Raw genomic sequence first — 24086 nt, 5'->3', positions numbered from 1 at the left:
TTTACCACTGAGCCACCTGGGAAGCCCCTTCTGTAATCTCATTCATTTTACTTGATGTAGAGTTGAGAAAAAAGGAATTGAATTGGCCCTGATGGCTCTTTCTTTACCTACTGCTTACAGATTCTGAGTTTGCTTAGAGGAAGAACAGGTTGGTATTAGCTTTGTAGACAGAGCATAAGGTGGGGGGTTCTTTGCAAGGGGTTCCCTCTCTACTGAAGTTCTTTCTTATGCATGGTTCTCTATGAATAAAATGAGAGCTCAGGAGACCATGTGTGCTTTGCTCTTTCTCAGCTTATAAATTCTTCTATGATGAACACTTTATTTGCCCCGTGTGGCACTAGTGTGGTGTGTGTGTGTGAATATGAACCTCTTTTGCACTCTAGTTGATGAGCATGAAGGGAAATACTCTAGTCTGTCCTAATGTTATATGTTTTGGGAAGCAGCAAAAACTGCTGTCTCCCTTTCCACCATGGGAAACAGTCCCTCGAAGGCCTAGAAGAGGTGTGGTCACTGGGTAAGTGGATGAGTGCCCTAAGCGGGTAGGGTTGCCATAGTGTCCACTGATGTGGAGGCAAATCCTCTGTGAATGTGTGTTTGTGAGAATGTATAATATATACATACAATAAACACTTGGAAAGATGGAGGAAAAGGGGTCATATGTTCTGTAAATTCTCTGAAATCTAACCTTTGAAAGTTTTAAAGCAGCCAAGTTAACAGTATCAATGGCAACATTGCAGAATCTTGAAGTGTAATGTAAAGGATTATGATGTATGGGAAATCCAAGTTGGAATGTAACTGAAGTACAGATGAAATCAGTTTGCAGCTACTGAAAGTAGAGAGGAACATACAAGTTGTTTATTAGAAACAGAAAGAACCCGAGTAACAGGCTTGGAGAAATGAAGCTAAAAGGATTAGACACAGCTCCTAAATAGAAGTGAAAGACCAATGTGGTTTCATGAAATGGCTTCACAGCGGTCTTTCCCTGAAGATGACTTCAGTATCTACTATGTCCTGTGAGCTTCTGTCTACTATAGTTTTTTAGATAAGCTTAGTTAGGGTGGTAGGAGGAAGCCATGCTTAAGGGGTCAGGAGGTACATGCCGCATTTTGAATGATTTTTCCAGGTTTGACTCATTGGGGGTTCCCCAAATGGAAGGGAAGATGTTATTTAATATCCAGCTAATAGTTATGCCTAAAGAGTGACAGGTCTAGGCCTCCCATGATATTGATAAATAAAAGGGAAATGTCCATCCAGGTAACAGAGAGAACTTGTCAAACTGGCAGAATTGTAAGTAGAGGTACTGAGGTGAGGTACCTGTCTCCTGGAGACCCAATTTGAGATAGTAAGCATGGAAAGAAGAATCGAGGGGACAAAGATACTGGGCTGCCTGGTGCAGTAGCCCAATCACAGAAAGCAGCTCTGTGTGGAGAAAGGACTCTCTTCTGTGCGGGTCTGGTTGATCCATATGGACATATGAATTCCATAGCTACTGCTAAGGATATTCTGGATCAGTCATTTCTTTAAAAATTTAGGTTAAGTTGCCATTTATTAACTATGTAATCTGTGCTTCACACCTTGCATCATTTAATCCAATCCTTAGAACAGTCCTGTAAGCCAAGTAACACTATCCTGTTTTATAGATGAGAAACAGACATATAAAAGTCCCAGATCATGTAACTAGTAAGTGCAAGAGTCAGAATTTAAAGTAAGATCTATTTTTTTTTTTTGCAAAGTATGTGCTCTTTCTCTCCCTCTATGTATGTTTGTGTGTTTATATGTATATGTGTATAATTTATATTATATTCTTGAATGTATATATGGCATATACATGTGTACACACACATATAGACTCCTAATATTTGATATATAAATCCAAATAACTTGACAGACAGATAATGGGTAGGTAGATAGATAAATATCCCTTCTCTCTACAAGTCACTGCACATGCCTTAGTATATTACCATGAGCAAATGACTAGCCCATTTACATATGATATCTCACCTGTAAAACAGGATTCAAAAATAACTGTACTACCCCATAGAATTGTTGCAAGAATTAAATAGGAAAGTTCATATTAAATGCTTAACATAGTGCCAGTTAATACATGATAGCTGGCTTCTTTGGTGGCTCAGACAGTAAAGAATCTGCCTGCAATGTGGGAGACCCAGATTCGATCCCTGGATCTGGAAGATCCCTTGGAGAAGGGAATGGCTACCCACTCCAGTGTTCTTCCCTGGTGAATTCCATGGACAGAGGAGCTTGGCAGCCTACAGTTCTTGGGCTCACAAGTGACTAACACTTTCACTTTCATTTTTACTCTGCACATGCTCTTGGTTGTGTCCGACTCTGTGACCCCATGGACTGCAGCCTGCTAGGCTCTTCTGTCCATGGGATTTCTCAGGCAAGAATACTGGAGTGGGTTGCCATTTCCTTCTCCATCATTGTTATTAACTGCTATCTATTATTATTATTACTAGTAGTAATAATTAAATTACTTGTCCAGCAAAAATGTAAATACTCTAAATAGTATTTAGAAAGAAAGTCTGCATTTTTAGCAGATTCTAGGACCCTGAAAAGGCAGTGTTTTCTGTCCTCTTGCTTTGGTTTTAGGAAGAAATTTTATCTCTGTTTATTTGGCTGCAGGCACTGTTCAGAGTTTCCTGGTGGCTCAGATGGTAAAGCGTCTGCCTACAGTGTGGGAATCCTGGGTTCAATCCCTGGTTTGGGAAGATCTCCTGGAGAAGGAAATGGCAACCCACTCCAGTATTCTTGCCTGGAAAATCCCATGGACAGAGGAACCTGGTAGACTGCAGTCCATGAAGTCGCAAAGAGTTGGACACCACTGAGCGACTTCACTTTCACTGTTCAGAGAGTCCTGAGCCAAGTAACACAGTTTTAGACTCCAAGTCCAAATACTTCTGTCTTTGATAGGGAATGTATTTGGTATAAATTTTATGAAGAACTCTTTTTTGTGTCATGAGGCTGAGAGGGCCTGATTTCATTTGTGCATATTTTGTTTCTTCAAAATGCTTTCCTTTCTTTCCACATGGCACGGACACAGTTCAGAGTGCACAGATCACTATGACCCGTGCCCAGTTAACGAGGCTGAAGAGAACCAGCCGCATCTCCAGGGGGTGACTGGCCTGCGGAACCTGGGCAACACATGCTACATGAACGCCATCTTACAGTGTCTCTGCAGCATCTCACCACTGGTGGAGTACTTTCTCTCGGGAAAGTACATTAATGCTCTTCAAAAGTAAGACCATTTGCCTTACCTGTGGCCCTGCCCCCACCCCTGCTCTCCAAGGTGAGGTTAGGGAAGGGACCTTCTGGAAAGGGCTAAACCAGTTAGTAGAGGCTGCAGCGCCCCAGATCCCATTTCTAGGGTGAGTAAAACGAGAAGGTCAACCAAGAAATGAATCGAGCTTGGGGTCTGATGCCACATGATCAGCCAGAAACATTTCCCCTCCTTCTTAGGGACTGCAGTGAGGTTGCCACTGCCTTTGCATATGTGATGACAGACATGTGGCTTGGAGACTCTGACTGTGTCTCACCAGAAATATTTCGGTCAGCTCTTGGCAACCTCTACCCGGTATTTATGAAAAAGACGCAGCAAGATGCTCAGGAATTCTTGATTTATGTCCTGAATGAACTTCATGAAGCTCTGAAAAAGGTAGGTAGAATTAATGGTGGGAGACGTGGGCAGGAGGTGTGATGAAATAAGCTGCCAAAGCAGAACCGACTGAAAGCATAGCGCCTTTAGAACATTTCGCTAAGGCTGTAGAATCACTGGACAGTCAGAATGTGCTCCCAGAAATGCTGTTCCTGGGCATCAGCTAGATTCACATCAGGCTTGTAGCCTAACAAAATTGGGCCATCTCAGGAGTTTAACATTTGCTCTTTAAGAAACTTTTTTTTTTTTCCCCTAACAATAGGAGGCTAGAGAACATAACCTGAAGGGACTGGAGGAAAGATCCAATTCCTTTATCTTACCGCTAGATAAACTTGCATGACCGGAAGCCAGTTTGCAGCTTACCCTCTTCCCAGGAAAACCCGCCTCCAGAGCCCCATATCACAGGATCATTGGCTGTCAGCTTATGGCACCATGGACATGGATTTTACCAGGGTTAGGGTATCCTCATCCTCAGCTTCACTTAAAGAGGCAAATCAATGAATTATCAGAAATTATACCTATTATATACTCTTAAGATCTTATTCTATTTATTATCTGAATCCAAAACTAAAGTTTTGGGTAGCATTTGATAGAAAAATCGGGTCATTCTATTAAAACAACTTTGATAACCAATAGTTGATTTGGCATGAATTTGTCCCTTGATTAGTACCACCGGAGAAAAGCATATGAAAAAAGATCCATTCCAAGATGCTGCAGGAAGATGATCGCCAATGAGTCCTCCATCATCACCCGGCTGTTTGAAGGGCAGCTTAGTTATAGCATCGTATGTTTAAAGTGTGAGAACTGCACCTACAAGAACGAAGTTTTCACCATCATCTCCCTCCCCATTCCATCCGAATACGAGTGCTCTCTTCAGGTAAGAATTCTTACTCCTGGAGACCTCTTTTGTCTCTTTCTGCCCCAGCCCTGGATTTTTCTCAGCGTTGTTTCCTATAGTTTCTAGTATAAGGGGATCCACTTTATAACTAAAAAAAATTGGAAGCCGATGATGACAGTGTTTTATAGAAAAGCGACATATAGCCAAAAGTTACTGTGAATTCAGTTGTATCTCTGATGACGTTCAGTAAAACAGCCTCACCGTAAAATAGATAGGTGGGCTTTATTCAACCTATTGAGATGGCTTGGTGCATACAGGAAATTTAAACTTATAAAAATTCTATGGCCCCTTTTCATCCCAGAGGTCTGTAGGTCCAGATTGAAAACTAGATAGAAATAAATCTGACTTTTAGTCTTGAGCCACTTATATTTGGACATAAGCTGAGGAATTTGAGGGGGAAGATAGAATGGAATGGTGTCTTAGTTTACCTCTTGAATTTTCTTTATTGTAATACCAAAAGTTAATATGTAAATGGAGTGGGGAGGGTCAGGGAGTGGGTGGGGGGTTGGCAGGGGTGGGAAGTGTTGGTGAAAGGTAGGTGGCTGTTAGGAGGCAGGGAGCAGTAAGTTTCCTTGCAGAAAAACACACATTAATATTTTTTTCCTGCAATTATGAAAGCACATCTATTGCTAAAACTTTTTTCACATACCAGAATTAGAGAAAAGAATTCTGCTTATTCAGACCTGGACTTTTTCCTCAGATCAAACTGCTAAAGCCTGCTGGAGATGAATTCCAAAGCCTCTAAATGAGGCGCTGGCAATCTGTGCTCACTTCTTTAGGCCAGTGGTTTGCAGAGCAGGGGGCTTGGATGGTTGGTGATGTCTCCTGTGGGCATGAGATCTGATTCTCTCTGTTCTGCTGTCTTTTTTATGGGCCACCCCCAGATACTGGGATACAGCCATTTTTAGTCACCAGATCACTTTTGTGATGAGACAAATAAAGCCTGACTTGGTTAGTGGAAATTGCATAGTTGGTATTATTCTGAAACAAATCAGAAATAGTAAAATGATGATTCAGAGATTAGAAATGAGATGGACATTTGGATCCCTTGCAGTAACTAAGTGAGAAAGCAGCACCTCCTTTGCCAGGAGGATTCTATCCAAACTGCATCTTGTGGTGCTGGCATCTCTTGAACTTGACTTTGAGAAAAGCACCGGGGATTACGTTTCTGCAGCTCTTTCAGAGTTCTAATATAGACAGTAGCCCAGATTGCTGTGGATCCGATTTGGTCATCAAATGCGTTTTTCCTCAATAGGACTGTCTCCAATGTTTTTTCCAACAAGACACATTGACCTGGAACAACCAGATTCACTGTTCCTTTTGTGAAACCAAGCAAGAAGCAGCTGTGAGGGCCACTATTTCCAAAGTGCCAAAAACAATTGTCTTTCACCTAAAAAGGTATGGATTTTAACATTTTGTGAGCAGATTTTTGGAACAGCTTTAACATGTAACTCACATACCATGCATTTTACCCATTTAAGTATACAATTCGATGGTGTTGGGTATATTAATTTTTTTAAATCTGTGGTAAAATATACATAATAAAATTTGCCATTTGGGCCATTTTAAGTGTATAATTTCACTGGCATTAATTACAATTCACAATGTTGTATATCAGTATTTCCGAAACTTTTTCATCACCCTCTACAAATACTCTGAAATCATTAACCACCCCTCATTCCTTTTCCCTTTAGCCTCTGGTAACCTCCAGTCTGCTTTCTGTGTCTGTAAATTTGCCTATTCTGATACTGAACATAAGTATAGTCACACAACATTTGTCCTTTTTGCTGACCTGTTTCACTTAGCATAATGTTTCCAAGGTCGGATATCCTTGTAGCAGAATTTCATTCCTTTTTACACCTATGTAATACTCCGTCATATATATGTACATCATGTTTTCTTTATCTTTTTAACTGTTGATAGACATTTTGGAGCTCACTTTGAGTGCTTTTTAAAGATAGATTCCCTAGCTCCACTGGAGACTCTAATCCCATAAGTCTGACGTGGAATCTGAGCATCACTATTTTAATTTTTAATCTCTACCCCCAGCTCAGTTTTTATTTTTAAAAGTTTTATATATACAGAAACATTGAAAAGGTATACAATGAGTATCCATATACCCTAAAATCTTCACTAGTTGGTGCCACTTTTTGACATTTCCTTCCATTCTTCCAGTCTTTCTCCCTCCAGCTCTCCCTTTCTCTGTCCCTTCCATTTTATTGGCTGAACCGTCTAATGTAAGATGCAAACACCAAGGTATTCCATGCTTAAATACTTTAGCATGTATCTATCACCTGAGAAAAAGGACATTCTCCTACATAATCACAACACCATTATCAAATAGTCCAAAAAATGTAACAATAATTTTGTATCACCTAAGATACAGTCCGTATCTAAATTCCCCCATCCCCAAAATGTCTTTCATTACTTTTTTTCCAATCCATCCAGTCAAGGGTCATACATTGCATTTGGCTATCTCTTCAGCCTCTTTTAATCTGGACTGATCCTTCCCTCTTTTTTAATAGTTAAACTTTTTTTTCCTCCTGTTGAGCCATTTTTGCCTCCTCCTGAATTTGTCTGATTGTTTCCCCTTGGTTAGATTCAGGCTAAGCTGTTTTATTGTAGCAAGAATCTGCCACAGCTGATGTTATGGACTTGTCATTACATTACATCAGGAGGCAAATCACGAAAATTTGCCCAGTTTCCCAAAAAATATTTGGAAAATTTGTCCAAAAATTATTGGTAATGTTAAATTTGATCCCTTAGTTATGGTAGCAACTGTAAGATCTCACCATTTAAAGGTATAGTTTTCCTCTCTGCAACTAGTATCACTTTGAACTCATGGATATTTTAAATTTTAATGGGTTTAATATCCATTACTATTATCATTCTTTTTTAAAAAAATGATTTATTTATTTATTTTTGCTGTGCTGGGTCTTCATTGCTTCATGGGCTTTTTTCTAGTTGTGGAGAGAGAGGACTACTCTCTAGTGTGCCGGCTTCTCACTGCCACGGCTTTTCTTGTTGTAGACCACAGATTCTAGGGCATATGAGCTTCAGTAGTTATGGCTCCTGGGCTGTAGAGACAGGCTCAGTAGCTACAGCACACAAGTTTAGTTGCTCCATGGCTTGTGGGGATCTTCCGAGATCAGGGATTGAATCCATGTCTCCTACGTTGTCAGGTGGATTCTTTACCACTGAGCCACCAGGGAAGCCCTATTATTCTTCTTGATGTTCAAATTGTTCAGGTTGGCCAGTGGGATCCGCTTCAAGCCATCTCCTGTGAGCACCTGATTAGATAATTTAAGTTTATTAAACTATAATTAAATATATAAAATGTATCCTTAAGTGTATAGTTCTATGAATTTTGACAAGTGTAATATAACCATTGCTGCCAACAGAGAGATCATTTTCATCACCCCAAAAAGTTTTCTCATGTTCCTTTATAGTCAATCACTTCTTCCACCTTCAGCCCCTAGAAACTTTATTTTTTTAATTGGAGGATAATTGCTTCCCATGTGTTGTGTTAGTTTCTGCTGTACAACAACATGAATCAACTATATGTATACATGACCTAAAGAAACTTGTGATATGATTTCCACTGTTATAGTTTCACCTTTTCCAGAATGTCCTATGTTACACCATATGTGACCTTTTGAGTTTGGCTTCTTTCACTTAGAACAATGAGACTAATCCATGCTGTGGAATGTAGCTGTGGTTCCTTCTTTTGATTGCTGTGTAGTATATACCCTTTTATGAATGTAACAAAATTGTTACATTCACCAGTTGATGAACATTCAGGTTGTTTCCAGTTTGGGGCAGATAAGAATACAACTGCTATAAACATTTGCATATAGGTTTTTATGTGGATATAAAACCTCTTCGTTTCTTTTGAGCTGATACGTAGGCATGGGATCATATGATAACGATATTCCTTTCAGTTCAGTCGCTCAGTTGTGTCCGACTCTTTACGATCCCCTGGACTGCAGCACGCCAGGATTCCCTGTCCATCACCAACTCTCCTGGAGCTTGCTCAAACTCATGTCCATCAAGTTGGTGATGCCATCCAACCATCTCATCCTGTCATCCCCTTCTCCTCCTGCCTTCAATCTTTCCCCCTTTTCCCCTTGATATTCCTTTAGGTTTTGCAAACAAGATTCTTTACTTTCTGGCACAAGAATATCTTAGGCTCATCCAGTAATTTCCCTCCTCTAGAAGGAAAGTTATGACCAACCTAGATAGCATATTCAAAAGCAGAGACATTACTTTGCCAACAAAGGTTCGTCTAGTCAAGGCTATGGTTTTTCCTGTGGTCATGTATGGATGTGAGAATTAGCCTGTGAAGAAGGCTGAGCGCCGAAGAATTGATGCTTTTGAACTGTGGTGTTGGAGAAGGCTCTTGAGAGTCCCTTGGACTGCAAGGAGATCCAACCAGTCCATTCTGAAGGAGATCAGCCCTGGGATTTCTTTGGAAGGAATGATGCTAAAGCTGAAACTCCAGTACTTTGGGCACCTCATGCGAAGAGTTGACTCATTGGAAAAGACTCTGATGCTGGGAGGGATTGGGGGCAGGAGGAGAAGGGGACGACAGAGGATGAGATGGCTAGATGGCATCACTGACTCGATGGACGTGAGTCTGAGTGAACTCCGGGAGTTGGTGATGGACAGGGAGGCCTGGCGTGCTGTGATTCATGGGGTCGCAAAGAGTCGGACACGACTGAGCGACTGATCTGATCTGATCTGAGACCTAAGTCAGCCATTTTTCCAAAATGAACATAATGCATTTTTTAAAAAGCTCTGGAGTAATTCTGATATGACCTCAGATTTGCTGATCTATGTAACACCTAGAAAATGTGACAAGATTTTCACCAAGTTTTATCTTATTAAAGATGTATTAAAACCTCAGAGCTGGAAAACAGGACACTGCCAAGACAGTGTGTGCGGAAAGCAAGATAAGAAAAAGCTGAGTCAGCTTGGTTAGGGTAAACAGCATCCACTGGAGGAAAGACTTCAGGAAGCCACCAGCATGATTTCTACTCCTCCAGTGCTGATCCTGGCTTTAATTCCATTTTTTAACTCCTGCTAGATTGACTCTAATCCATCTCATTCCTTGACTCAGGCCCTTGGCCCACTCCAGCCTCAGTTTTGGTAAGGCTTGTGGATGTGAAGATTCTAAATATATGTAGATGAGACAAAGTAATTTTTGTAAAGGTCAGCACCAAATAATCTTTCCAAGAAATTACTTTTAACTACGAACTTGTGAAAGTATGTGCACTTCATTCATGAGTGATTTACAAACTTACTATCTCACACATTTATTTTCTCTCTCCAGGTTTGACATTCTGGGTACAATGAAAAGGAAACTGAGGACAGATATTCATTACCCGCTCACTAACTTGGACCTTACTCCTTACATTTGCCCAATTTTTCGGAAACATCCTAAATATAACCTCTGTGCAGTGGTGGTGAGTAAAATGCTGAAACTATATAGAGTAACACAGGTTTAAAGAAAACTGTAGAATTATTTGCTTGAATGACTACTCCTATCACTTCCTGACTTCTCTGTACTGTTCTTTTAAAAACAAAAGAGAGAGCCTGGAAACTGCCTGCTTTGACCTTGAACAGTACCAGAGTTAAAGAATACAATGTCCTCTACACTGGCTCCTTACTGTCCCACTGCTCCATGGTTATTTCAGATCTAGGGACATTTGTGAGCTGTGCTCTGGGCAGTGGGCAGCACAAGTTGGTTCTAGTAGCTTTATGTTGAATAATCATGAGCCTCTCTATGGTGAAAGCCCCCCAAACATAATCCCTGCCTGTGAGCATCAGTCCTGAGGAAACTCTGGGGATTCCATTGGCTCTGAATCAACTGTCATCATTGAGGATTCCCTGAAGGAAAGAAATCATGGAGTATAATTCAGACCATACCTTCTACAACTTCCCACAGCAGCAACCCACCCCAAGCACAAGGCCATCTCTGGGTTTCTGTTCTGGATCACAGTGTTATCTTCTTCAGAACATTCAGGTTTCACTGGAACATTCCAGTTTCACTTGAACTTAGAGGTCCAGTTGTGTCCGGTGTCAGATGGGCAAGGCTCCCACTCGATCCCAGTGTGACTCACCAGAGTCTTCTGGTGTGCTGAAGTCTAATTTGCTATTAAGCTTATCGCCGAATTAATATAAAATATTGTTTCAACTGGTCTTTCTCTTTAACATCTCTCAACTGAGAACCATACTTCAAACTTAAAAAAGATCCTTCTTTACTTTATCCTTTTTATGTTGATCCTTGACATTCTTCTTCTTTCTAATTTATCTTGCCCTTTAATATGGTTTTCCTTCTCTAACTTGCCAATTTGGAAATCTAGAGTGACATCCTCTTCTCTATCATAATAGACTCTAATGTGAATTCCAAAATGATATAGGAATTGCTCCACCTCCGTATTTTACTGTTTTAACTTCTCATTATAACTGTTTCTGCTTTAAATAAAAAATCCAAAAGCAGAATTTATAAAAACTTGTATGATAATTATCTGCAGTATGAAAAGGTACATGTTTATATTAAGAGAGACAAGCTTTGTTTAAATGATTACTAGTTAATTGAAGGGTAAAAATTGATTTTGAAAGAAATATACCTAGAATTTACTGAAAATTGGTGATTGATCAGAAGCAAGAACTAAGCATCTTAGAAACTGTGATGTATGGTCGTGGGGAAAGGCCATCCAGAACTCGGCTACACAAGGTGTCATTCCCCAGGAAACACCTGATAGAAATAAGAAATATCAGGCTCCACCCAACAATTACTGACTAGAAATTTGCAAGATCCCCATGTGATTGGAATGCATACTGAAGTTTGAGAAGTATTCAACCCTGGCCCAAAAAGGAAAGATTGCCTTCACGCCATCCTTAGCAGATATTTATCCAGCTTTCGAATAAACCCTTAAAGAGCTCTCTGCTTTACAAGGAAGGCTCTTTATCTGCCAGATTTGTTTGATTTTACAAATATATAGTGCTTGCTATGTACCAGATAGTGTTCCAAGCACTTTATAAATAATCAACCATTTAATTCTTATGTAGCCCTGTGAGGCATGGGCACTATTATCATCCCCATCTTACAGAATGGGAAACAGGAACAGAGGTTAAATAAATCTGCTCCAATCTAATACCTACAAAGGGCAGAGCCAGGGTCTGCAGCCAGGCAGGCTGCTCCAAACAGTCCTGCTCTCACTACTATGTCATGCTGCCTCTGACTGTTAACTTGTCTCTCTACATTGGGCCCAAACTCTTTGGGCTTCCCAGGTGGTACAGTGGTAAAGAGTCCACTTCCCAGTGCAGGAGACGCAAGAGAAGTGGGTTTGATCCCTAGAGAAGGAAATGGCGACCCACTCCAGTGTTCTTGCCTGGAAAATGCCATGGGCAGAGGAGCCTGGCAGGGTACAGTCCACAGGGTCGCAAGAGTCGGACACAACTGAACACAGCACAGTTAATACCTATGTGACTTTTTGGTTAACAAATGCTTGTACGTACGTGTTAGCCAAACAGAACTCATTCCTTTTTTTTTTTTTTAGATATCTGCTTTTCTTTAATAAACAGTAATCTTTTGATGGGCTTCCCCAGTGAATAACAGGTTTTTCTAATAGCTGATTAATAGGTTTTTCTAATGGCTGTCTTATGAGGTTTGCTTCATACACAGAAGCTCAGCGGTACTAGACAAGAAAGCAAAGATGAATACTTTTAACTAAAGGTATCTCTTCCTCAGTCTTATCAAAGTACCAGAGAATGTTTTGGCAGTAGATGCCTCAGAACTTTCTTAGAGCAGCCTCTGCACACCACCTGTAAGCACCAAACCAACACCTCGTGGCCAGTTTTAAAACTCGTGTAAGAGACTCTTTTGCCCTGAGAGGGGGTCTGAAAGTTATTAAAGGACTTACTATGTAAAAGTACAGAATGGAGGAATTGAGGTGTTTTTGCAGCATTTGGACAAGTCTAGAATTGCTTCCCCAGAGAAGGCAACGGCACCCCACTCCAGTACTCTTGCCTGGAAAATCCCATGGACGGAGGAGCCTGGTAGGCTGCAGTCCATGGGGTCGCTAGGAGTTGGACACGACTGAGCGACTTCACTTTCACTTTTCACTTTCATGCACTGAAGAAGGAAATAGCAACCCACTCCAGTGTTCTTGCCTGGAGAATCCCAGGGACAGGGGAGCCTGGTGGGCTGCTGTCTCTGGGGTCGCACAGAGTTGGACATGACTGAAGCAACTTAGCAGCAGCAGCAACAGAATTGCTTCCCAGGTGGCTCAATGGTAAAGAATCCATCTGCAAATGCAGGAGATGTAGGTTTAATCCCTGGGTCAGGAAGATCACCTGAAGAAGGAAATTGCAACCCACTCCAGTATTCTCGCCCGGGAAATCCCCTGGACAGAAGAGCCTGGAGGCCTACAGTACATGGTGTCACAAAAGAGTCAGACATGATCGAGTGGCTAAACAACAACAAGAACAATCTTTTGATATTCCAACTACCTGGTCTTTGCTACAAAAACTATGGGTTTTTTTTTTAGTTTTTTTTTTTAAAGGAATCTCCATACTGTTTTCCATAGTGGCTGTTATCAATTTACATTCCCAGCAACAGTGCAAGAGGGTTCCCTTTTCTCCACATCCTACGTAGCATTCACTGTTTGTAGATTTTTTGGTGACGGGAAGCTGCTGCATAGCACAGGGAGCTCTGCTGGGTGCTCTGTGATGACGGTTGCATGGGAGCAGGAAACCGCAAGCAGATTAGCCATTTCCTTCAGTTTCTGATCCTGGAAATGAACTCCTCTAAATCCAATTTGGAAGACAGGCCTCTGGGGTACCGGTTTTGGATGTTTGATTTGAGCTGATCCTGGTATTGTTTTCTTTCTGACATGTGTCACCGACTATGGGTTCAGGAGCTTTCCGGGTGGAATCCATCCATATCCAGAGGGCAGGGAGAGACTGATGGAAGAGGTAGCCACTCCAGATGGACAGGTGGCGGTTTAACTAGCAGGTAACTTCCTCCAGGGCTGGTCTTCAGTGCCCAGAGACCAGGTCTTCACCTCCCCTCTGCCAGCCTGTGGCATCTGAGAGTTTATAGAGAGGCCTTCCTGGGGTTCAGTCACCCTCAGCATCCCAGGTCATTATTCCTGCTCTCTTGAGGTGCATCCTTGAAATGGCTCTCAGGAAAGGGCAAACAGTCCTTCTAACTACTAATCTCTTCTTGGCAGCAGAGCTCCATTTGATCCGATAGCATGTGAATGTCCTTGATCTCAGAAAAATTACTCCCTTCTGTAGCTCAAAACATCAGTCATAATCAGTGTCAGCCAACAAGGGTAACTTTGGTTCTCCAGGGCAATGATCTGCTGGAGTCAGGCTCAGCTCTGGCCAATGATATACGATCAGAAGTCTTATGGAATGCCTTTGCCTTCCTCTGCTCCTGCTTCTCCCGCCGCCTCCCCAAACCCCAGGGCGTCACTAGCATTCGAGTCACCGGCCTTGCTGCTTCTGCGATGTCCATGCCCAGCCCAGTCCGCCTCCCGTCGGAAGACCAATTCCCATACACCCGGAGCCCTAAAGCGGTTGCGGGTGACCCCCAGCTCCCAGGAGCGGCTAGACTTCATGCGCTTTGGGCCAGACCACCCCCCAGAACTCATTCTTATTTTTTATATGTGTTGTTGTTGTTGTTCAGTCACTCAGTTGTGTACGATTCTTGGCAACCCCATGGACTGCAGCATACTAGGCTTCCCTGTCCTTGTATCTTATACGTCTTATATGTGACAGTCCTTCACATATTTGAAAATAGTGATCATACACTAACAGCATTTACCCCCTTCAACCCTCTTCAAATGATTGGTTTCTAGGAAAACTTTTTAAAATTATGAAATATTTCAGGCAAAGAAAACACAATATGTACACACACAGATGTTAAGAATAGAATATTGTAGAAAAAAATCAAGCCTCTGTGTATCTTTAACAACTCCACTTCGCTCCCTTCTCAGTTGTAAGCACTGTCCTGAATTTGGAAGGAATTACTCCCATGCAGGGTTTCCCAGGTGGTGCTAGTGATAAAGAACGTGCCAGCCAATGCAGGAGGTATGAGACACGGATTTGATCCCTGGGTTGGGAAGGTCCCCTGGAGAAGGGCATGACAACCCACTCCAGTATTTTTGCCTACAGAATCCCATGGACAGAGGAGCCTGGCGGGCTACAGTCCATAGGGTTGCAGAGAGTCGGACACGACTGAGTGACTTAGCACAGCATAGCACATTCCTGTGCATTGTTTCATACTTTTGCCACACATGTATGTGTGATATAGTCTGTTTTGCATGTTTTATAAATCTGGTATCATTATCTTACATATCTTTCTGTAACTTTTTCCTCAGCTTTACTTTTGTGATATTAATCCATATTGATAGCTTAGCTTTAGTGCATACATTTAACCTGCTTTTAGTAATTCTTTGTATCTAGGTTGTTTCTAATATTTTGCTCTCACAACTTTGTATAATGCATTGTCATGTGCTAACACATGAAACTTTTTTCTTCCGGATCACATTTTGAAGATTATTGACCTGAATCTCTCCTTTATTCTATTAACAGCAAACAACATTGATTTTCTACTTAATTTTTTTTTGCTAAAAATATTTTCACATTTTTAATATCCATTTGCACAGTCAAGAAACTAACCTGTAACTTTTCTTTCTCATACTGTCCTTTCCTGTTTTTGTTTTAGGGATCAGCCTGTTTTGTTCTAGGATCAGTCTGTTTTTAGCCTCATAAAATAGGTTTGCCATTCTTTTCTATTTTCTGGCACAGTCTGTATAAGATAAAAATAACTTGTTTCTTGAAAGTCTGGTATAATTAAACAAAAAAACTATCTGGTCCTGGAATTTTTGTTCTTGGTGAATAGATTTTGAAATATTTGATCAGTTTGCTTTAGCCATGATGAATCTACCCAGGAGTTTCTGTTACTTCATTTTTTTTTTATTAGAGTATAATTGCTTTACAATGTGCTAGTTTCTGTTGTACAATAAAGTGAATCAGCTATATGTATACATACATCCCCTCCTTCTTGGGACTCCTTTCCACCACCCTCCTCCCCCATAGCACCCATCTGGGTTATCACAGAGCGCCAAGCTGAACTCTCAGTGCCATAAAGCAACTTCCCACTAGCTATCTGTTTTATACATGGTAGTGTATATATGTCAATCCTAATCTCCCACTTTGTCCCACCCTCCCCTCTCTGTGTCCCGATGTCTGTTTTCTAAAAATGGAAACCATGAATGTAAAACTCAGTAAAATTGCAAAAAGGTAACTTGCCAGTGTAACCAGAATATAGTTCAAGTAGAATATTACCAGTACCCTAACTGCCTGTGTGGCCCCTTCTGGTCCAGGAGACCACTGGCTGCTGACAGGTTTTGCCAGTTCTGCTTTATAGAAATGAAATCCTACTGTGTGGACTCTTTTGTGTCTGACTTCTTTCAGTCAAAATTATGCAACATTCATTCATATTATTGCATGTATTGTGGCTTACTCATCTTCATTGGACTTCCCTTGTGGCTCAGATGGTAAAGCGTCTGCCTACAGTGCAGGACTCAGGTTCAATCCCTGGGTCGGGAAGATCTCCTGGAGAAGGAAATGGCAACCCACTCCAGTATTCTTGCCTGGAAAATCCCATGGACGGAAGAGCCTGGAGGCTACAGTCCATGGGGTCGCAAAGAGTCAGACACAACTGAGCGACTTCACTTTCACTTTCATTGCTGTATAATATTCCATTGTGTGAAAATACCACAGCTTGCTCTACCCAAAGATCATGAAGACACTTATCTGTTATAACCTATAAAAGCTTTGTTTTACTTTAACATGGTTTTAAGGATATTTAAAATCCACCATTTTTTTTTGTTTGTTTGTTTTTTTACATTTTCAAATTTATTGGCAGAAAATTGTTTATAAGTGGCTTAGCAGTAAAGAATCTGCCTGCAATTCAGGGGGTTTGCAGGAGATTCTATCCCTGGGTCAGGAAGATCCCTTGGAGAAGAAAATGGCAATCCCTCCAGTATTCTTGCCTAGGAAATCCCATGGACAGAGGAGCCTGGCGGGCTGTCATTCATGGGGTTGCAGAGTCAGACATGATTGAGGGACTAAACAACATAATTGAATTGTCACTTCTCCCTTTGTTTATCCTTAACACTATAGTCTATCTATTTTATTATCTGAAAGAACCAGCTTATGGTTTTTTGATTATTTCTTTGTGTTCTATTTCATTGATTTCTGGTCTTTATTTCCCATCTTCAGCTTCCTTTGATTTCCATCAACTTGTTGTTTAGAGGTGCATTTCAGAAATTCCAAACATAATTTTACATAGTCATACTTCTGTCACTAGTTTCTAACTTAAGTGCATTCTTATCAGAAAATATGGTCCAGTATTACCCATTCCTAGTACGGGTTGATACTTGCTTTCTGTACTAGTTTTATGTGTGCTTGAAAAGAATTTTTAAATTAGGTTCAGAGTTCCATATGTCCATTAAATAAAACTTGTTGTGTTGTTCAAGTATATATTCTTAAGTTTTTATCTGCTTTAACAAAATGAATAACTGAAAGATATGTATCAATTTTTTGTCTTTTTTTAACTTTGGGCTGGGTCTCCACTGCCACTTGCAGGCTTTCCCTAGTTGCAGCGAGGAGGAGCTACTCTGTAATTGCGGTGCGCAGGCTTCTCACTGTGGTTGTCTGTCTTGTTGAGAGCACAGGCCCTAGGGTGCATGAGTTTCAGTGGTTGCAGCACGGAGACTAAGCGGTTCTGGCGCACAGGCTCTGGGGCGTGCGGGCTTCAGTAGTTTCGGCATTCGTTCTCAGGAGTTGTGGCGCATGGGCTTATTAGTTGCTCCACGGGCATGTGGAATTTTTCCTAGACCAGGGGTCAAACCCATATCCCCTGCACTGGCAGGTGGATTCTTAACCACTGGGCCACCAGGGAAGTCCTCAGGCTCTCTTACGTATCACTTTTTCACTTGTACTCAATTTTGTTTGTGTAGGACATACTTCAGTGGACTTTACATCAAGTCTCTTATCCTGAAGTCTTAAGTCTCTGACTGAAAAAAATCTTTTGATTCTTGAATGCTTTAACTAGAGAGCAAATTCTGGATGCAGTTATGTTTTATTGTTTTAAAACTATTATTTCAGGTTTATATGGCTGCCGTGGAGTTCTGCCATCATGTTATTCTTTTGTGGATAATCCTTTTTTCCTGTTGACTTTAAAACTTTGTGTTTGTTGTCTTGCAGTATTATTTTTATTTATCCTTGGTTCACCATATTTTCTAAATTTGAAGATTCATGTCTTTCCTTAATTATTTCTAGTCATTGTCACTTTCAATAATGCCTTGTTCCTGTGCTCTATTCTCTAGCACTTCTAGGTATATGCTGAATGTTCTCTTTCAACTTCTTGCCACTACTCCATTCAGGGTAATTTCCTCAGTTTCATCTGTATAATTTATTCATTATCTCTTCAATTCTATGTACTATGTACTCTCAACACTTGACATTCTTAATTTCAAGTATTTATCATTTCTGTAAGTTCTTTTGAAGTTTCCAGAGTTTGCTTCCTGTTCTTAAATGTTTGTATACTTTCCATATAGTCTCTATTACCTAAAGTGCTTGGGGTTTAATCTTGTTATTTATTGCCTTTTCTTACTCATTGTTTCCTTGTGTGTTCTGTAATACTGAATTGTGAGTTCAGCATCACTGGCTTTTTTTTCTTAATGTGTGTTTATCCTGTACAGCTTGAATTAAGGTCCATCAATCTAGAAAGTTAATTCTTTTTGCCAAGCAACCCCAAAATAATTCTCATTCTCACATTAAATTTACAGGATTCTGACATACACAGGTATTAACAGTTTAAATGTGAATCCCCAAAAGAAGCCAGGTCTGTGGTAACAAATTTCTAGGAATTTCTTTTATTCTTTGTACCCAGAGCCTAAGCTAAGCTAAACACTGGAGGATAGACTTCCCCCGTCATTTATTCTTTTCTAAAAATAAAATATTTATTTAGCTGTGTCAGGTCTTAGTTGCAGCATGGCATGCAGGATCTTTTGGTGCAGCAACAGGCTTCTCTGTGGTTGTGGTGCACGGGCTCTAGAGCTCAGGCTCAGTTACGGCCCTCGGGCTTGGTTGGCCTCCAGCATGTAGGATCCTAATTCCCCCACCAGGGATCTCACCTGCATCCTCTGCATTGCAAGGTGGATTCTTAACCACTGGACCACCAGGGAAGTCCCATTTGTTCTGTTATCAAGGGTCAATCTCTTTTAAGAGGTTGTGGCTATATGTGTGAATCTCATTCCAACGCCTCACCTTGCAGGGACTTAAGACTTTACCTCCAACCCTTGTGCTACCTTTAAAACCCAAGCACAGTGGTTCCAGAGTCCAGGAACTGCCTTTACTCCCAGTCACAGCATCAACCATATATCACACTCATCTTTTATTTCCTCTGTACTTGGCCCCTTGAGATTACTCTGACTATACCATCTTTAAAGTTACCCATATATTCCAATGGGTATTTATCGGGTTTCATTCAGCATTCCTTACAGTTTCATACGAAGGCTTTCAGGCTAGCTGTTTGCTGAAAATACTGGGAATGGAAGTCAAGAATGATGCTTCACCTGCTTCTGCTATGTTCATTTTTTTTTGTTTTTTACAGCAAGCCATCAAAACTGAACATATTCTACCCATGATCTGTCTAGTCACTTTAGAACATTACTCATCATCTGTATCCACCAGACATTTTGTTTTTCTCAACCAAATTACATCAGACTACTATGGACATTTTAAGTATTTATCTTAGTTATTGGGCTGTGCTGGGTCTTAGTTGTGACCTGGGGATCTTTCAATCTTTGTTGGAGCATGTGGGTTCTAGTTCCCTGACCAGGGATTGAACCTGCCCTCCCTGTATTGGGAGCACAGTGTCTTAACCACTAGACCACCAGGAAGTCTCTGGGCACCATTTTATAAATAAGGAAATTTAAGCGAATCCGCTTAAGGTCACATGGCCAACATCAGGACCAGAGCTTGAATCTTTTAAATATTAGCTTTGGGATATTTCTCTAATGTATAAGGGGAGATGTGAGGAAGATGAAGGTCTAAGGGGACACTTAAAAAGTACCTCCTATGTGCTTGCATTACAAGAGAAACAGTAGTTGTACATAAGACATATATACAATAGTAGTTGTATATAAGGTCTTCTTACCCATCTTAAAAGATAGGGGAATTAAAGCTCAGAAAGGTTAAATAATTTCCTTAAGGTCATTGTGTAGTATTAAAGCTGAATTCATAGTCAGAATTGACTAGAAAAATCCATTTTCCTCCCCCTACCCCACGGATCAGCAAACTTATTCTGTAAAAAGCTAGACAGTAAATATTTTATGCTTTGCAGGCCATGTATCTAGTCGCTATTCAACTTTACTGTAGTAGTGTGAAAGCAACCACTTATAAACAAGTGAGCATGGCTGTATTCCCATAAAACTTTATTTAAGGACATTGAAAAATTTGAATTTCATATAACTTCCACATGTCACAAGTTTTTTTTTTTTTACTTTTTTCAACCATGTAAAAATATAAAATGCATTCTTAATTCACAGGCCATACAGAAACAGGCAGTGGGCTGGCTCTGACCCATGGCCAGATACGGTTTGCTGACCCCTGCTATATGCCATACTACCTTCTGAGAAATGAGGTTCTCCAATGTGTTTGTTTCAAACATTCATGTACTGGGTTTGGAAAGACGAATGGAACAGATTCTTCTTTGGGCCTTGGGTGACTGAGGGAGCTGTTGCTGTGCACCCCCCTCAAATTGTGTGGTCACAATATGCAGTCGTCTTATGTCTTGTTGCCATGTTACATGTCTTTTTTCATGTCTAATCTTAGCCTATCTTCAAAATTACACTATAAGCTCATTTAGGAGAGATGATTATTATTTTAAAATTTCCTTTGATGTTTAATAGTCTGTCTATCGGAGAAGGCAATGGCACCCCACTCCAGTACTCTTGCCTGGAAAATCCCATGGATGGAGGAGCCTGGTGGGCTGCAGTCCATGGGGTTGCTAGTCAGACACAGCTGAGCAACTTCACTTTCACTTTTCACTTTCACACACTGGAGAAGGAAATGGCAACCTACTCCATTGTTCTTGCCTGGAGAATCACAGCGATGGCGGAGCCTGGTGGGCTGCCATCTATGGGGTCGCACAGAGTCGGACACGACTGAAGCGACTTAGCAGCAGCAGCAGCAGCAGTCTGTGTTTGGTAGGTGCTCTTGACTCCAGGTATCTCTTGGAGTAATAGGCAACTCCTGACTCCCAAGAGATACCTGGAACTTAGGCACAGGACTGGAAAAGGTCAGTTTTCATTCCAATCCCAAAGAAAGGCAATGCCAAAGGATGTTCAAACTACTGAAAAATTACACTCACCTCACATACTAGCAAAGTAATGCTCAAAATTCTCCAAGCCAGGCTTCAACAGTATGTGAACTATGAATTTCCACATGTTCAAGCTGGATTTAGAAAAGGCAGAGGAACCAGAGATCAAATTGCCAATATCTGTTGGATCATCGAAAAGCAAGAGTTCCAGAAAGATATTTACTTCTGCTTTATTGACTACACCAAATCCTTTGACTGTGTGGATCACAACAAACTGTGGAAAATTCTTCAAGAGACGGGAATACCAGACCACCTGACCTGCCTCCTGAGAAACCTGTATGCAGGTCAAGAAGCAACAGTTAGAACTGGACATGGAACAACAGACTAGTTCCAGATCGGGAAAGGAATACGTCAAGGCTGTATATTATCACTCTACTTATTTAACTTATACGCAGAGTACATCATGTGAAATGCTGGGCTATATAAAGCACAAGCTGGAATCAAGATTGCTGGGAGAAATATCAGTAACCTCAGATATGCAGATACCACCAACTCTCATGTCAGAAAGTGAAGAACTAAAGAACCTCTTGATGAAAGTGAAAGAGGAGAGTGAAAAAGTTGGCTTAAAGTTCAAATTTCAGAAAATTAAGATCATGGCATCAGGTCCCACCACTTCATGGCAAATAGATGGGGAAACAATGGAAACAGTGAGAAACTTTATTTTGGGGGGCTCCAAAATCACTGCAGATGGTGACTGCAGCCATGAAATTAAAAGACATTTGCTCCTTGGAAGAGAAGTTATGACCAACCTAGACAGCATATTAAAAAGCAGAGACATTACTTTGCCAACAAAGGTCCATCTAGTCAAAATACGGTTTTTCCAGTAGTCCTATATGGATTTGAGAGTTGGACTATAAAGAAAGCTAAGCACCAAAGAATTGATGCTTTTGAACTGTGGTGCTGGAGAAGACTCTTGAGAGTCCCTTGGACTGCAAGGAGATCCAACCAGTCCATCCTAAAGGAACTCAGTCCTGAATATTCATTGGAAGGACTGATGCAGAAGGTGAAACTCCAATACTTTGGCCACCTGATGCGAAGAACTGACTCATTGGAAAAGACCCTGGTGCTCACTTCGGCAGCACATATACTAAAATTGGAACGATACAGAGATTAGCATGGCCCCTGTGCAAGGATGACACGCAAATTCGTGAAGCATTCCATATTTTTTTGAAACATGTATAATATCATATATGAAACGTGTCGCCAGTCCAGGTTCAATGCACGATACTGGATGCTTGGGGCTGGTGCACTGGGACGACCCAGAGGGATGGTATGGGGAGGGAGGAGGTAGGAGGGTTCAGGATGGGGAACACATGTATACCTGTGGCAGATTCATTTTGATATATGGCAAAACCAATACAATATTGTAAAGTTAAAAAATAAAATTAAAAAAAAAAAAAAAGACCCTGATGCTGGGAAAGATTGAAGGCAGGAGAAGGGCATGACAGAGGATGAGATGGTTGGATGGCATCACCGGCTCAATGGACATGAGTTTGAATAAGCTCCAGGAGTTGGTGATGGACAGGAAAACCTGGCTTGCTGCAGTCCACGGGGTTGCAAAGAGTCGGACACGACTGAGCAACTGAACTGATGGTAGGTGCTCAGTATTAACTGATAAATACTAGCTGCTGTCAAATACTATCCTGTTTCATTCACATATTCTATTAAATAGTCAATGAACATAATGTATAACCATTTCAGTGACACAAAAAATAGAGAAGTCAGGCTATATGTATGATTTGACTTAAAATTGTCATTTCCTTTTAATCCAGTATAAAGGACAATTATTAAAAATATTTTGTGGCCCTACATTTTTGGCTGTAACAGTTAAGTATTTGAATGTAAACACTAAGTGTGACGTTTCCTCTTTCCCCCAGAACCACTTTGGTGATCTGGATGGTGGCCACTACACTGCTTTCTCCAAGAACTCAGTGACCCAGGCCTGGTACAGCTTTGATGACACACGAGTCAATGAGATTCCAGATACTGCAGTCCAAACTGCTGCAGCATATCTCCTGTTCTACAGCTGTCAGCCCTTTTCTATACCTACACAAAAATGCAAGACCTAAGAAAATGGTGTTTCCTGAAAACTGCAAAACTAGCAGTGAGAACCTGGTACTTAAGTTTTGCTTTGTCATTAAAAGTCTTGCAACTTACTTGCATTCGCTGACATTTTTAAGTCTTTCTGGCATATTATGCAACATTTTACAAGGTAAGTTTGTAACAAACATGGGTCCTAGCCCATTGAAAAAGGCAGCAAAGAAATGATGCGGTACTAACAGATGGGGACCTTTAAAGCACTCAGATTATGTACTGTGTGCATATTTCAAAGTGCATTGTTTAGTAATGTGTATTTTTATCATAGATTATCTCATAATTAGATATATCCAACAAACTTACTTTCCAAGGATACTTCATGGAGCTAAACCGAAATAACTTTCGTTCAAGTGGCTCTGTGATTTGAAAATATTAATTGATCTGATAATTTAGCCAAGAAGCTATAAGTCACTCAGACTAATTGCAGAACATGAGAAGTCGTCCATTTCACAATTCAAAACTGATTCTTGCATCTTCTTCCTGGGAATCCAGTAATGGTGACATCTTTCAGGAGCACCTTTATAATCTTGTTTTTATGTGGAGTGTTTATATTGATTTTACCTGTAACAACCGAGTCCCTGAGGTAGATGATAAATTCTACGCTCCTCTATCCCTTTTAATACATCAGTTGTTAAAGATGTGGTTTATAATGCAGTTCACTTTGCAGTTATCTTTTTACGTTAACCCTAAGAATTCTACTACTCGTGATAGAATAAGTCTGCCTGGGTGTTAAGGCTTTATATCCTACTCTGACTTTCAACTCTTGAGAGAATCATAAGTGCTATATGCAGTTCATGGTCAAGGGGAAGGAAGAATGGAATCAAGTGATGCAACAGAGTAAGTGTACTAAATTTTAAGTCACTGTATTGGGATAAAGTGTGTGTAAAAATTATAATTCTGCTGTCCTGTGCAACAATAAAAATTAAAGACAGAACACTTAATAAAAA

The 24086-nt window shown here is 40.7% G+C and overlaps 1 protein-coding gene and 1 non-coding gene across 2 annotated transcripts; both read left to right on the top strand.

Moving 5' to 3' along the window:
- Positions 1-945: 945 nt before the first annotated feature.
- USP50 (ubiquitin specific peptidase 50) lies at positions 946-24077 on the top strand. The gene is made up of 7 exons (XM_070377890.1): positions 946-1013; positions 3062-3256; positions 3478-3673; positions 4341-4550; positions 5827-5969; positions 9904-10036; positions 22920-24077. Exons 1-7 carry the CDS (start codon positions 946-948, stop codon positions 23109-23111), a joined length of 1137 nt encoding a protein of 378 aa, XP_070233991.1. The 3' UTR covers positions 23112-24077.
- Positions 22106-22209, top strand: LOC138989663 (U6 spliceosomal RNA). The gene has a single exon (XR_011465910.1). It is a non-coding gene; the product is annotated as a U6 spliceosomal RNA (small nuclear RNA).
- Positions 24078-24086: the final 9 nt, after the last annotated feature.

The sequence above is a fragment of the Bos mutus genome, chromosome 10 (assembly GCF_027580195.1).
Source record: "Bos mutus isolate GX-2022 chromosome 10, NWIPB_WYAK_1.1, whole genome shotgun sequence".
NCBI lineage: Eukaryota > Metazoa > Chordata > Mammalia > Artiodactyla > Bovidae > Bos > Bos mutus.
Note: the sequence above shows the minus strand (reverse complement) of the source record. Positions and strands in the feature narration are given on the sequence as shown.